General features: G+C 45.1%; 1 protein-coding gene across 1 annotated transcript in view; it reads left to right on the plus strand.

The window, feature by feature from the left end:
* The window catches only part of P2RX7 (purinergic receptor P2X 7), a 100,563-nt gene that overhangs the window by 55,202 nt on the left and 29,007 nt on the right, over nucleotides 1-16,354 (plus strand). The window contains exons 4-5 of the mRNA XM_073585961.1: nucleotides 8,505-8,577; nucleotides 12,318-12,411. Coding sequence (XP_073442062.1) covers nucleotides 8,505-8,577; nucleotides 12,318-12,411 — 167 coding nt within the window. The remainder of the gene's footprint in view (nucleotides 1-8,504; nucleotides 8,578-12,317; nucleotides 12,412-16,354) is intronic.

The following is a 16,354-nucleotide window of genomic DNA, read 5'->3' on the forward strand; positions in this document are numbered from 1 at the left end:
GTGCAATCCATACTGGGCCTAAAACGTCTGAGCCTGTTTCCTGAGACATATATTTTGAATGTGTACGCTATCCATACATGTTATCCGGGGATACGGTACCCTTTCTAACCTTTGTGCAATCACGTGCAATCCATACTGGGCCTGACACCGTCTGAGCCTGCCTCCTGAGACATATATTTTGAATGTGTACGCTATCCATACATGTTATCTGGGGATACGGTACCCTTTCTAACCTTTGTGCAATCACGTGCAATCCATACTGGGCCTAACACCATCTGAGCCTGCCTCCTGAGACATATATTTTGAATGTGTACGCTATCCATACATGTTATCTGGGGATACGGTACCCTTTCTAACCTTTGTGCAATCACGTGCAATCCATACTGGGCCTGACACCGTCTGAGCCTGCCTCCTGAGACATATATTTTGAATGTGTACGCTATCCATACATGTTATCCGGGGATACGGTACCCTTTCTAACCTTTGTGCAATCACGTGCAATCCATACTGGGCCTAACACCGTCTGAGCCTGCCTCCTGAGACATATATTTTGAATGTGTACGCTATCCATACATGTTATCTGGGGATACGGTACCCTTTCTAACCTTTGTGCAATCACGTGCAATCCATACTGGGCCTAACACCGTCTGAGCCTGCCTCCTGAGACATATATTTTGAATGTGTACGCTATCCATACATGTTATCTGGGGATACGGTACCCTTTGTAACCTTTGTGCAATCACGTGCAATCCATACTGGGCCTAACACCGTCTGAGCCTGCCTCCTGAGACATATATTTTGAATGTGTACGCTATCCATACATGTTATCTGGGGATACGGTACCCTTTCTAACCTTTGTGCAATCACGTGCAATCCATACTGGGCCTAACACCGTCTGAGCCTGCCTCCTGAGACATATATTTTGAATGTGTACGCTATCCATACATGTTATCTGGGGATACGGTACCCTTTCTAACATTTGTGCAATCACGTGCAATCCATACTGGGCCTAACACCGTCTGAGCCTGTTTCCTGAGACATATATTTTGAATGTGTACGCTATCCATACATGTTATCCGGGGATACGGTACCCTTTCTAACCTTTGTGCAATCACGTGCAATCCATACTGGGCCTGACACCGTCTGAGCCTGCCTCCTGAGACATATATTTTGAATGTGTACGCTATCCATACATGTTATCTGGGGATACGGTACCCTTTCTAACCTTTGTGCAATCACGTGCAATCCATACTGGGCCTAACACCGTCTGAGCCTGCCTCCTGAGACATATATTTTGAATGTGTACGCTATCCATACATGTTATCTGGGGATACGGTACCCTTTCTAACCTTTGTGCAATCACGTGCAATCCATACTGGGCCTGACACCGTCTGAGCCTGCCTCCTGAGACATATATTTTGAATGTGTACGCTATCCATACATGTTATCTGGGGATACGGTACCCTTTCTAACCTTTGTGCAATCACGTGCAATCCATACTGGGCCTGACACCGTCTGAGCCTGCCTCCTGAGACATATATTTTGAATGTGTACGCTATCCATACATGTTATCCGGGGATACGGTACCCTTTCTAACCTTTGTGCAATCACATGTAATCCATACTGGGCGTGAGAACGGCTGGCGAGCTGTTAAGCAAGCTACAGCACCTGTGGTTTGCACACGTAAGTTTTTCATTTTTTCAGGAATGACGGTTAGGCCTAATTCCGGAACTGCGGTTGACCTGCACTTACTGGGAAATCATTGTTCGCGGGTAATAATTGTAATCAGTGATCCCCATCACTAACGTTGTTCAGCGGGTTATCTGCACCTGTAAGCGACAAACGCTGGCCTTTTCAGTGTAGCGCACATGCAGCCACGGACATGTAAGGGCATGACACACCAGTTATTGGCCAATCTCATGTGCCAGAGCCTCACGTGTCCCTCTAGTAAGCCGGACTCGGACCGCGGGGCATGACAGAGTCTCGTTCGTTAACGGAATTAAGCTTGCAATGTGTGCATCTGTTCTGTAGCTGGCATGGTTGAGGTTTCCCAGGTGGAGTCGAATTTAACCGTAGGCTCCACTCCTGGTGGTGCCCTTCTGGACATTCCTTTAAGGTTCAGCTTTGCAACCATACTGCCCACGTAAAACAAACACTTTGCCTTCATGAACGCTGTTTGGAGGGTCATGACTCGTGGGAATAACGCCGCCCAATCAGTTAACCTGCTAGAGAGATCCTTCGTTGCTCCCAAGCATGACATCACACTCCCTAGGAAGAAGGTAATGCCACTGTGGCGACCGTACTCCTGGGGGCGACACAAGTGCACTGATGCCCAGCCACTGCTCGATGAATCTGCTGGTACATTGACCCAGACCACTACATTCCCCTCGCACGCTACACGACCTGAATCTGACCCTGATGAAACTCAGGTTACCCTTCCCATATACAGTTCCATCTTACACGGTGACAAAGAGGAAGCTGCAGATGAAAGTGCAGGTTCAGCCCACCCGCCATAAGACACACCACCGTACTATCAGGGGCCCTGTGCCAGTGCCGTCGCCAACGAGTGGGCCCCCCCTGCTTGCCCAGGATCACAGCACTTGCAAAGTTGAAATACTGTGCAGTGAGATGGAAGATGGGGACGACGAGGAGTCCAGACTAGTACAGGGATTCCCTAGCGAGGAGACTTATTTCATTGTTTTCAATGTTGGGACAGCAATTTTTGGGGAGCACTATACTCTGGAGAATGATAGATGGGGCCCACCATACACTGGAACATTCCAAAGGTGGACATCAGACACTGGAGCAGCATTTACAGGGCCCATTATACACTAGAGCATTAGAAATGGGGCCCATTATGTTTGGGGCATTATTTGGGCCCATAAGACAGTGGAGCTTCATCCATGGGGACCAACATATACTGTAGCATTATGTGGAGCTCATCATATACTGTTTCAAACATTATATGGGACCAATGATTCTGTATGGAGAAATGGATGGGCCTCGTCATGAGATGTAAAAAGTGAGGTATTTTTCATTGTACTATACCGCTATTTCTCTGCCGTATCGGAGCATGATGAGTTGTGGTATGTGTTAAAGGGTCGCTCTTTCGCCCAGGGCACATGAAAACCTGGAGCCAGCCCTCCCCCCCCACAGTCTGTAGCCAAATAACCCCCATTTTTCAGTGCGTAACTTGTATTATGAAGTTAATTAAGGTTGACAAGCTTAAGTAAGAAGAATTGATGCTTTTGGCATTCAAATGGGCACTGTTGGTGTGTTTCCTGTCCTCCTCTCACTGCCGACTTTTATTCCCCATTGACTTACATTGGGTTTCGTGTTTCGGGACGACCCCGACTTTTCCCTATAATCGGACGATCTTGCTCGACCCGACTTTTGGAAAAGTCGGGTTTCACGAAACGAAACGCGACCCTAAAAAACCAAAAGTCGCTCAACTCTAGTTATTACCATCAGTGTGTCATCCGTGTATCCTATAGATTGAGGGGGCACCACAGAGCAATCTAAAGGGGATCCTGCCACAGCCTATAGTAACAATAGTATACAGACAACCAAAAGAGAAGTATAGGCTATTGAAGGGGATCACCACAAGGCATGAAAGTCACATATAAATTTTATTAAACATATATGAACACACAAAAAACATTAAAAACATTAAAACGGTCACACATGTGACTCATCTAGACAATACATAGGCCCATAATAAAGCCTTTACCCTTGAGACTCAGATGTGTATAATCTGTGTAGTACCCATATAAACAGCATACCATCAAAGAAATTTTGATTAAACCACTGCTATTAATCTGTCTGAGCAACGCCACAAACCTATCCTTGCTGAATAAAGAAATTGAAACTGAAAGCATTCAGGTAACTTGCATACAGATCCAATTCATCTCAGTGTGAATGATGAAAACCTGTATAGGAGCTCAGCTTCCCCAAGTTGTGGATTACATGCTCAGTGTGAATGAACACTAATTACACAAAGGACAGAGAAGGTGCCATGCCCCCAGATTTACCCATTGCAATAAACAAAGTGTGGGAGGAACGGCCCCCGTCGAGTGTCCGAGCCGGAACCAAAGGAGCCGTCATCCGGGTTCCGGGGGAAACTGTTCCCGGGGGACAGAATTCAAGGACGGACCGTTCTGACAGACAGATGGGCTGGGGGAGGGACCAGTATAAAGGAGGCGGGGAATTGCCCGAACGATAAGTCAGCAGACCGGGACAGAGATTGCAGAAGAGCGTTGGAGCGACGGGAAGCTAGAGCGACTCACCAGTGTGAGAGGGGACGGTCTCTGAGGACTCTAGAGGGACGGTGCCAAGGCGATCATCCAAGACTTGCTGCCCTGCTCCAGCCCGCGGCCACTGCGGCCCCAGTTCAACCCACGGCCGTTGCCGCCTCCTCTCAGCCCGTGGCTGCGGCCTACCCACGGGCACCCACGGCGGCTGCCGCCGCCTCTCCTCCGCCCGCGGCTGCGGCCTGTTCCCCGCCATCCGCAGCCACCCCGTGCTCGCCCGTGGCCGCAGCACGTACCGGGCCGTCGGCGGCCACGACCGTCCCGCTCAGGCCTGCAGCAGGGGCCAGGCCTCTACTGACCGCGGACTCCCCGTCGCAGCCGTTGGCTGCGCAGGTGGCCTGTCATCCGCCACCGCACATCGCTGCCGCTGGCCCCAGTCCGGGGGCTGCGGCCCACCCGTCCAAGGACTTCACCAGGCCCTGTGGGGCTCCAGTGTCGCCAGCGCGCCGGAGGGCGCGAAGACTCCGTCAACGCCTCAGCAACTGGGCCCAGCAACTACTACACCGAAAGACCACCAACCCGAACGGCGAGGGATGTCTGGACAGCAGCTAAGTTGACTTTTCAATTAAGGACCCGTAGTCGGCCAAACCGCGACCCTATAGTGACCGGCTGTTGCCGGAAGTAGTCGTGTTCCACTCTTTGGTGTTTGCTTGTCTAGAGCCCCTGCAAGGGCAACACATGTTACCCCTTTTTGTGTTCAAGCCGTGACTGAGGAAAGTTCCAAAGTTGCCCCAGTCTTATAAAAGTTATTTTAGAAAGCACCAGGTTGTCTCGCGACTCGTCACTGCATCCTGCGTACCTGCTATTACCACAAAGGGTTAAGATGAAGAGTCAAGTATGAATGCAGCAGGTGTCACAGCAAATGCTGTGTAAATTACCCAAAAATGGAATCAAGGTGCCTATATGATGGTAGCGGATAAAGCCCACATGGAGTCTGGTAGGGTAAAAAAAGAGAAGACCCGACTCCTTGTGGTGATCCCCTTTAATAGCCTATACTTCTCTTTTGGTTATCATCCGTGTATCCATTACTACCATCAGTGTGTCACCAAAAGTTTTTCACGGATGGAGAAATAAATAAATGGCAAAGCTTTTCCTATATTTTGCAATTGTGACCACAGACAGCACATGGATGCCATCCGTGTGCTGTACGTGTTTTTCACGGACCCATAGACTTGTATTGGTTCTTGTCATCCATGCTGCCGGGAAAAAAGGAACATGTCTCTGTATGTTTGGCATGGACACACGATCCATGAAAAGCACAGACGTGAATAGCACCGTAGTTTATAATGGGTGCATGTTGTATCTGTGAAAAAAATGGATACAAGATGTATGTGCGACATGGACGGCTGAATGAGGCCTGAATGGAATGATAGTTCACACGCATGACACTTCTCATTTCACTTCTTGGGTACGGCCAGAAACAGGCCTTTAGTAATAATACATTTATCACATGTCCTGCATTTATTGGGAAAACCCCTTTAATTTTGTAATACTTTCAACCCTTTTATTTGTATGATTGTGCCCTGGTTGTCCTTTAGCCGCATTCCCTTGCTCTCTGTTCTGTTACATAAGCCTATGTATAAAACATGTACCATCATGACCAGAGGGAGGCTGAAACGCGTAGATTTCTACTATAATAAAGTTCCTCCGTGAGAGCAACATCCATTTAGCCTTTGGATTTTTTCCATGTTGTAGTTGTACTGTATGCAAGTCCGGTCCAACTGTTGCCTGGACAAAATAAAAGTTTGCCGCGGAGACAGGATATGTGAAAAATAACCAATTGGCACCCGCCTGGATCCAGTGCAGGCCGTAGTGCGATGGAAGGAAGCTGTGATGTCGCCGTTCTATCATCTGCTAGGCTGCTATGACCCATCACTGGTGTCAGCAGTCAGGTAACTGAGCAGCGTGCCATCATGATAAAGCATCTGATGATGATCCAGGAGGGTACCAGTAGGTGAGACAGTATATTCTCTCAATTGAGTTAATCGGATCGATTATTCAAATCACACTCTGATCAGTGTCATCATAGTGTGCTCCAATTCTCTGAGATGAGGAGAAGATGGAGAAAAAAAACTCCATCTTCTCCCTTCTGTGAGGCCTCGGAAATCAGACTGCACTCTGATGTCATCCGAGTGCAGTCTGATTTTTTTCCACGCACTCACTGCCCTCATGCCTAAGGTTGATCTGATATTCAATTGCACTCGGGCATGTAGTGATTTTTTTGATTGGACAGTCAATTGTCTGAGGGAAAAAATCAGACATGTGTGGATCGCCCTCCCAGGGCTGTGGGGTACTCGGTACCGGGCCGGTATCAGTGGGATGTGTCACAGCAGCGGTGACCCGGACCGTGGCCCTGGGTGCCCAAGTAATAGGAAGATGTGAATGGTGGAATGTAGTTAGATGAATAGTTCATGACGCCACCTGTGGTGTTCGGCAAGGGAGGTGTTAAGCCGACGCTGCATGCAGATCCGCTGGGACTGATGGTATGGTGCAGCCAAGATGTTTAAGCTCCCCACAGGTGAAGCTGTAGTCCCAGGGCAGTTTAGATGTGGTTGGCACGGGGATGTAGCGGTGCCGGAAAGGTAGGAAGCAGACAAGACACAGCGGGGTGCAATTTCTGTACCTTTACTTGATAACTGCAGTCCTGGGTCCTGATTACAGACGGTACCGGAGCAGGCTAGCCTGGAAGAAACTCAGGGATTCTCCCGGCAGACGGGCTGTGCAGTCTCCTTCCTAGCGCTTATTTGAAGGATCTCCAGTACTGAGTTACACTGAAGTTCCTCCTGTCAGATGTTCCCAAGAACTCTACTTGTACGGCAGACAGCTGTAGCCTGTTCCAGGGACTCCTCGCTTCTAAGTCCCGGCTCACTATCAGTGTTGCTGTTGTGCCCTGAAGTCTTAGATGGGAGTATTGCATTTACAGCCTTCTACTCCTCTGGTGTCTGTTGCAGGACCATTAGTATCCATACAACCGTGGAGACCAGGCTCCAGTTCATGCGCTCTTGCGAGAGACGAGCTCTTCCTCTCAGCTCTATCTCAGCGCTCCTTCCTCACGTCTGCACACTTCACCCTCCGCAGACTAACTAACCACTCCTTCCTTTTGGCCCCCAGAGAGCACTCCTCCCTGAATTCCAGTTCAGAGCTCCCCCTGCTGGCCTGGAGTGGAACTGTGTTGCATGTAAGATTAACTGCGAGAGAGACCCGTCATTGCTCCCAAGCCTGGCATTACCCTCCCTGGAGGAAGGCAAAGCCACTGTGGCGACCATACTCCTGGGGGCGCCACTTGTGCACGGACTCATGGCATAACAGTGCGATTTGATGTTTTGTCAGATCACACTCCGAAAGAAAATACTCTTGTCGGCACCTTGGTTTGATATTTTTTACATATCCTGTCCCTGGGCAAAGTTTTATTATGCCTTATATAACTTTTAATTGTTACAACTCTCCCATGGTTATGATTAAAGGGCCCAGCCACAATGTGTCAATATTCTCTTCAATTCCTTTAGTTTTTCCTTTTTTTTCCTTTTTCTTTGCAGTCTCCTCACTATGGAGCTCTTGTCTCCATTTGCTTTGCTTCTTGTTTCAGCATTTCCTTCATTGATCGTTGCAGAGCGCTCACCTTGTATCTTCATATTTATTCATATGTGTTTCTGAAGGATAGAACTCGTAGCATTTATAATCTATAGCACTGATCACACGTCTGTTTATTTTTGCCCACCCAGTGGTCTTCACAAAATTGCAGAGACATATTGATTTTGATCTAAATCTTGGATCAAACTCGCCAATGGAAGTCTATGGGTCTGTGAAAAAACTCGGATGCCATCTGTGTGCTGAGCGTTCTTCATGGACTGTTTGATCCGAGAAGCAGGAGAAACCTCCATCACCTTTTTTTTAATCTGAGAAAAACTGATAAAACACTGACCAAAATCTGAAGAAACTGATAAAACCCACTTATGAAATAAGACCCATTTTTGGCCTATGAGAAAAATCACTGAAGTCTGAGCGAGGTCTTAGATTTGTGAATTTTGCTTTGTGTAATGATAACTTATGCACATTTCTAATATTCTTACTTCTTGTAATGGTTGAATTAATATGGTGGATCACCTTTATGCAAGTAAATATTGGAAGTAAATGCTGTGTTATGTTAGTATAGTTATGAATACATTATTACATGTACTGTCCTCTTCTTCCTAGTATCCAAACCGGAAAACCATCTGCTCTCAGGACAGTATCTGTAAGAAGGGATATTCTGACACATATAATAATGGTATGTTTTTCCTTGTCGCTTTTACAATGCTTTTTGCGGTTATCTCACAAACCTGTGGCGATCAGCAGTTCTCTAAAGGTAATGCTGTAGTCAGTCATACATTTGCCCTGGAGATGAATGTGATAAATATGAGGCCACCATGTGATACATGAACGGGCTTGCCTTACCAGGGGGATGAGAAACTCTTCGTGAGCAACTCTCCAGTCTGGCTCATAGAAGGAAGCCTTTCCCTAAACTAGTATACAGAGCAGGAACAGACATGGACAGAAGAAGGCTCCTCTGCAAGAACAATATATGAGCCTTTTGCAGTCCAATAGCTCATAATAAAGCACAGTTCCACCTACCTTTAAGGTGTATGTGGGCCCCCTTACATATTGGGCCCCTTGTACAGCTGCAGATGTTGCACCAGTGGAGTATGTCCACCCCTGGTACAAAGTATGTTAAAAAGGATCTGCAATAGTGATAAACGATATGTTATCAGAGCATGCTTGTGTGCTAACCGAGTGTCTTCGACAGGGCTGTCACTAGGAAGTTTGGGGCCCCATACTGGCAACATTTTCGGGGCCCCCTTGAGACTCCACCCAGGCTCCACCCCTCAAACTGTCCAGAGCCCCACCGCTCTCTCTTGGAAAAATTCCACTTCTCACCAATCACACACTAACTGTTCCCATCACTAAATCACACACATAGCCAGCAGCTTTTGTGTTGGACAAAAGATTTTTTTAGGTGCCACCACGACAAGGTAGACTCTTTTGGCCGAGCCCTGCTCTACTCTATCCTATTAAACATTTGTTAAAATTTCCAATACAATTTAGGTATATTTTTATTTGTTTTTCAATTTTTAAAATGACAAATAATATCACATACAAGGGACAAATACCGCCGCACCATGTCCAGACACCATATTACTACCACATAGTGACCTACAATACCACATACAAGGAACAAATACAGCCATACCATGACCAGACCACATATTACACCACAGTGACCAAATAATTGCACATACAAGGAACAAATACCGCCACATCATGGCCGGACAACATATTACCACCACATATTGACTGAACACTACAATACTGATCATTAATAAAAAAAACACAATACTAATATCATCGTAAGTGCCATTATACAAAGGAGATCTGTACTTAGTATGCAGTGTCTGTTTACAGGTATAACAGTGATTACTGGTGACATTATACACAAGAGCTCTGTATATAGTGTCAGTGTACAGGTAATACTGTGATCACCAGTGACATTATGCACAGGAACTCTGTATGTAGTGTCAGTGTACAGGTAATACAGTGATAAACAGTGACATTATACACACGAGCGCTGTATATATTGTACAGGTTATACTGTGATCAATGACATTATACACAGAAGCTCTGTATATAGTGTCAGTGTAAAGGTAATACAGTGATCACTGGTGACACTGTACACAGGACCTCTGTATACAGTGTATAGTGTCAATGTAAAGGTAACACATTGACTCACCTGTGACGTCTCTAGGTGAAGTCCTTCATCTTTGCTTTTCATCTTCATCCAGCCAGGGCACATCTCTGCAGGAAATAACAGTTATCTAGAGCACTGCTTGCAGAACACATTACTTAATTGTTTCCCAACTTTTAAACTACACCAGATGAAGATAAAAAGGAGACATAGTGTCGCTCTGCACAGTAACAGGACCGCCTTCCCCATTTAAAACAGTATCCTCAAAAAATAAAATAAATAAATCAGTGCAGTAATACTATCCCTTAATTAGCCCTTATGGTAATAATATCCCCCAACCTGGCCCCCGTGTGTCTCATTCCTGGCTCCAGCCATATGTTCTCCCATCCTGCCCTCATGAGTATCCATTCTGCCCCCATGTGATGTCCCGTGATCCTGCCCCATCTGTCTCCATTGTATCCATCCTGCTCCATCTGTCTCCTTCCTGACCCATGATCCTGCCCCATCTGTCTCCATCCTGCCGCATCTGTCTCCATCCTGACCCATGATCCTGCCCCATCTGTCTCCATCCTGCCCCGTGTCTCCCATCCTGCCCGCTGTGTCTCCCATCCTGCCCACGTGCTCCCATCCTGCCCCTGTGCCGCTTTCAATAAAGACAAAAACCCCTTACTCTTTACCTGGCCGCGCTCCTGCGGTGATGCTCACTCCATGCAGTTGAAGCTCGTACTCACCGGCGAATGACAATGACATCATACGCTTCTGACTTTAGCTGCCAGCTTCCGATTGGCTGGCGGCTTTTAACTATTGCCTTGCGGGCCCGCACGGCATTAGAGTTTCTAGGTTCAGTTACTGCATCGGCAGAATCCTGCCACTGGTGCCCTCTGAGCAGAAGAGACGGGGCCCGATGCGGGCCCCCTCTGCTTGTCGGGCCCCATACACCAGTAATGCCCTGATGGCGGCCCTGATCTTCGGTGTGCTCGAATATTGTGTTCTAGTCCCTGTGGCTGCATGTCTCGTGGCTGTTCAACAGCCACAACACATGCAGGGATTGACTAACATAGTTTAACCCCACTGATGCCGCTCTCAATAGTGACATCGATCAACTTCGCAGAGGGAGGAAGCACCCTCTCTTCTCCGATAGTCACAAGGTGATTGCGATCGCGATGGCCGCAGGGTCACCCAGGTAGCGTGGCCTGTAAGATCCTGCAAAGAGCAGTAGCTGACACACCTTCTGCCTGTGAGCGATGCACAGATATAGTGCCCTACAATGCAAAAGCAGTGCAGATATTAAAACAGTGATCAGACAATGGAAAGTTCATGTCCCATAATGGGATAAGTTAAAAAGAAAAGTGAATTTTTTTTACAATTGTGCTACTATAAACAAAAAAAAAAAAAACAGTCCGGAGTGAACCACCCTATAACACTGTGTCACACTAGTAACATCTTCTGTGAACAACGTAAAAAAAAAAAAACTATGCTTTTTCATCATACTGCTGAAAAAATGTGGAATGAAGCGAGATGAAAAAATGAAATGTAAATAAAACTGGTATAGCTGAAAACGTCATCTTGTTCTGCAAAAAAACAAGCTGCCAAACGGTTCCATCAGTGGAAAGGTAAGGCAGCTATAGCTCTCAGAATCTAGCAATGCAAAAAAATTTTTATTTTTTATAAAATTGTATTTATTGTGTAAAAGTGGCAAAACATTAAAGCAATTGTATAAATGTGATATCGCTGTAATCGTACTGACCCAAAGAATAAAGCTTCCTTATCAATTTTACCACATGGCATTAAAAAAAAAAACAACAAATACAACTCCTGAATTGCTGGTTTTGGGTCATTCTGCCTCCCAAAAATTGGAATAGAAAACAATCAAAAAATGTCATGTGCCCGAAAATGGTAAAAATAAAAACGTCAACTCGTCCTGCTAAAAAAAAACAAGTCCTCATGTGATTCTATTGAGAAAAATATAGAAAAATTATGGCTATCATAACATGGCAATGCAGAGACTTGGTTTTGCAAAAAAAAAGCGTTTTCTAGTGTAACAGTAACAAAATATAAAGAAAAACTGATATGAATCTGGTGTCGTTGTAATCACACAACCCAAATAATGCATATAATGGCTTGTGATTTTAAGAAGAAAAATAATGTATCAAGTGATTTTGCTACTTTTGGATGCTGGCTAGCTACTGCTTTTTGGTCTATGTTGATAATGGAGGCTGCCTTGCAGTCTTTCGCACAGGATGACCTGATAATTCCTCTTCTTTTCAATGGTAATATGTGTGCATTAGGAATCCAAACAGGCCTCTGTGTACCTTATAACTCAACTCACAAGACTTGTCAAGTGAAAGCATGGTGCCCCGTGGAGTCCAAGAGCACTCCAGAGTAAGTTCTCCTCCAACTCTAATCATCTTTTTTTCTAAGTCTTGACTTGACATTTGAGCTACAACATAGGCTTCACCACTAGCTGCGATGGACGCACAATAGTACATTGTGTGTACTGTACTCATGAAACTGAAGGACGCCTGGCAATGACAATGGTATCTCTGTCTCCATGATATAATGAAATTCCGGCTTTTTTGTTTACATGTTTTAGCACCGATCATAGAATGAATATTTCATGTGGTTTATGATTTATAAATGAAAGTTCCAATACCGATGATTACTACGCTGGCCTTTGTCAGGTCCCGTTAAATTCTTGATGTATACACTAGACCAGAAGATGTACATAAAGTTGCAATGGTTGTGAATTGTGCCTGTCCCCATGGTCTGCCCCGCAGATATCATTGGAAACGTCAGTCTCTCTTCACAAAGAAATGTTTTTGTGAGCCAATAGTAAATTAAACTGATGGGGAAAAAAAGAATAATTCTACTCTATAGGACATTGTAATTGTCTTATTTCCAAGTCTGAGTCATCATGGCATAAATACATAAAATATCAGTTCATGCCACAAAAAAGCATATTTTTTTGCATTATTGAGAATTCTATTCTTAAAGTTTTATGCGGAGCGGCATAGCTCTGCTGTACTTCATTGCCCACTATCGGCCTCTGGTCATTGACTGACAGGTCACTCTTTCCTGAGTGACCTGTCTTTCCTGCACCATCAGTGCCTGAGTTAATTTTATGAAAAGGGACGATGCCTGCGCATTGAGCTCCTGATGACACTGCGAGATCAATATACTGGCTCCCTCAACGTCATAAGGAGCTCATTCCAAAGAAACCGTCATTGCATCAAACCCAGGCAATGACAGCACCTGCGCAGTAAGCTTTTAGTGATGTAGCAGGAGTGTCACAGGGTTACCGCGACAATGTGGAGCCAGAAGACCGCAGCGTCTGATTGCTCCTACTTCGAAGCTGAGAAGAAGCACTTCTTCATTTTAAATGTGTTTATTTCCTCTGGCAGAACAGGGGTTAATCGACCATGTTGGAAATCCCTGTTCACAGCTGAGCTCGGTTAGCCACTCTTTTTCCCATTTATAATCTAGTCTCTGTTACTAATCCTTGTCAGAGCTAGCATTTGCTGCATGACTGTCGGTGGGAGAGGAGTACATATGAGAAGGAGAGTTGGAGGAGTTATTACTGACTGTTGCTTGGTTTGTATGCGTGGTAATTCCTTATCCTTCTCTGTTTTTATTTATTCCCTTACCTTCACACCCCGGTGCATTCCTCTGTTACATGTAAGTGAATATATTGTATGCCTGGAGTTTTCAGTTATCCATTGTCTATGTAGCCTTGTTTGTCGTGTTAGTGTACTACGGTGCACAGTAGCCCCTCTTCCCTGGGTGGGAAAGAGAACAGGCGGAGGGCTAACTTAGGAAATAAGGCAAGGGCGGAAGCCTTGGCATCTTCGCCATCTGAAGTATCCCGGGAAGCAGGGCGATCTAGGGCACCCTCTAGTTTTAGGGACAGGTAAGGAGCCCCTGGTCCTGGGTCACCCAACAGCTGCGTTGTGACAAGGAGGCAGTTCATTGATCTCATAACCTCATCAGGAGCTCACCAAACCAGGGCGCCTGTGTAAGGGAGACAGGTTACTCTTCTGAGTGTCTTGTCAGTAAACAACCGTAGGCTGGCAGTGGGTGGTGAAGTACATCAGAGCTGAGGAATGAAGTGCAAAATTTATAGGGCATAAGGCGCTCATCCTAAAGCCACTAATAAAGCGCAAGTTACTTCAGAAAACTGGAGATACTGAAGACTTGGGGCCTTAGTGTCTGTGAGGTGCTTGGTTCCTACTTTTTAGCTTTATATGCTTATAAATAATAATTTTGTGATTATTTCCTCAAATAATATGTTGTTGGGTGCGATTTTGAAGGTATCACAGCCTCCATTCTTCTGGGAAAGGCTTTCCTCCAGATTTTGTAATGTGTACTTCGTGTTCTTATTAATCTCAACTGTGTTCATTGAGCTTGACATCAGGGCTCTGAACAGGCTAACCAGGTTCCTCCTCACAAAACTCCTCAAACCAAGGGCCTGATTCATGAAGGTGTTTTTGCTAAAATGCTGGTGTAAAACACACCTTCAAATATCACAATTTTTTTTTTTTTCAAAAACTTCAACTTCACACGAGTTTGTCAGCTCCAATAAAGTAGGCAGAGCTTGTTGTGGGCACGGAGTGGCAAAGATGACTGAAGTGACATTCTTGGCTATGCGCACGCCAGTGAAAAGATGCAATTAAAGTGATTATCCGGTCTTCTAATAACAGTACAAATGCTGTCAAGATTCACTGGTATTGCCAGTGAGAGCAGGCAGCTAGGTGATTAAAAGCATGCAATTTGCATACATGCGGTCACGTGCCAACTAAACATGCTCAGCTTATCTCATCTCACTGCCATTGAGTGAAGCCAGACATGTTTAGTTGGAATGTGACAGGAAGTATACATATCAAACCCTTGCAGTCGCATGTCTGACTGCTCTCACCAGCAACATTGGTGAATCCTGACAGAGCACCACACCCTGACAGGATTGAGAAGTCTGCAATCACATAGAGCGACTGCAGACTTTTAAGAGAAAACTGGACAACCCCATTAATTGAAACTACCCTTCAGTTGGAAAAAAAAGAGCCTAACCCAAGTCCTGAGAATAGGAGTTTCACCATAGACAGTGTGCAATCTGATGTGGGGCGTTCTTTAGGCAATTTCCGACTCCAGAATCATCCATTAGACTGCCGTATTGTGAAATGTGATTCATCACTCCAAAAAACACATCCCCGCCACCCTAGCTGATGCCAGGCATTACTCATGGTGACCCTAGACCTGTGTGCAGCTGCTCAGCCATTCTCACATTCAGATTTAAAGGGAAGCTGACAGCTTGGAAATGGCAGTATATCGCAGAAGGAGAAGCTGAATATTGCTGTACAGTCTTGTGGGGTAAAGATTCAGTATAACTTTTATTTTAGATTAATCTCTGCTTTTTGGGAGCTTTCTGGCAGTTCACCTCAGTTTATGACAACCTTCCCTGTATACTTGTGCATACAGTATCTGACAGTCATTATTTAATTACAAGTTCTACTGAACATTTCCCCACAAATCTGTATATAAATCTGTTCAGCTTCTGCTACATTACATTCTGCCAATAGATTGCACTGCATTTCCAAGCTGACAGGTTCCATTGAATAGAGCTCAATTAGATCGTGGACAACTCATTTAATTAAATATAGGGGGCTAGCCAGGTGTTAGGTTCTTTAATCCAGAATCACATATGCAGTTTTTGTGGCAGTTTTTGATGTAGTTTCTTTAGCCAAAGTAGAAATGGAGGGAAAAAAAGCAAAGGTATAAAAGAATGACAGAGCTTTCTCCTCTTTTGTATTGTTTCCTCTGTTTGTCCCATCAATCTGCCACAATATCTCCAGGTGTGATTCCAGCTTCAGGACTTCACACAAATTGTTATAATACTTGTAAAACCCATTATGATTTTTAAGATGGGATAACATTTGAAATATAATGAAATTATGATTTACATTCTTTTATTTCAATAAATTTTTATTGCATATTTTCGAAAAAGAAAACATGTAAGCAACAACACCCCCAACGTAGGGGTTTAAAAAAGGGAAACATAAGCATAAATGTGCATAATCATAGATTGACATAATGTATAAAACAGAAAACATATCGACACTTGCATAAAAAAAAAATCATAGGAAAAGACATATATCTTCAATGCAAAGGGGCAGACCTCTGACTAAGTAACCACGGTTCCCATATTCGATCAACCTTTTTCTTAGTAACTGATGAGTGCGCCAGAGTTTGTTCATATTGACAATGTATATTGATTTTGTCCACCACTTCTCTCATGGTGGGAAGAGACATCCCCTTACATTTAGCAGCAAAGGTG

This window comes from Dendrobates tinctorius, unplaced genomic scaffold (assembly GCF_039654945.1).
Source record: "Dendrobates tinctorius isolate UK_male_01 unplaced genomic scaffold, ASM3965494v1 ptg000090l, whole genome shotgun sequence".
Lineage (NCBI taxonomy): Eukaryota > Metazoa > Chordata > Amphibia > Anura > Dendrobatidae > Dendrobates > Dendrobates tinctorius.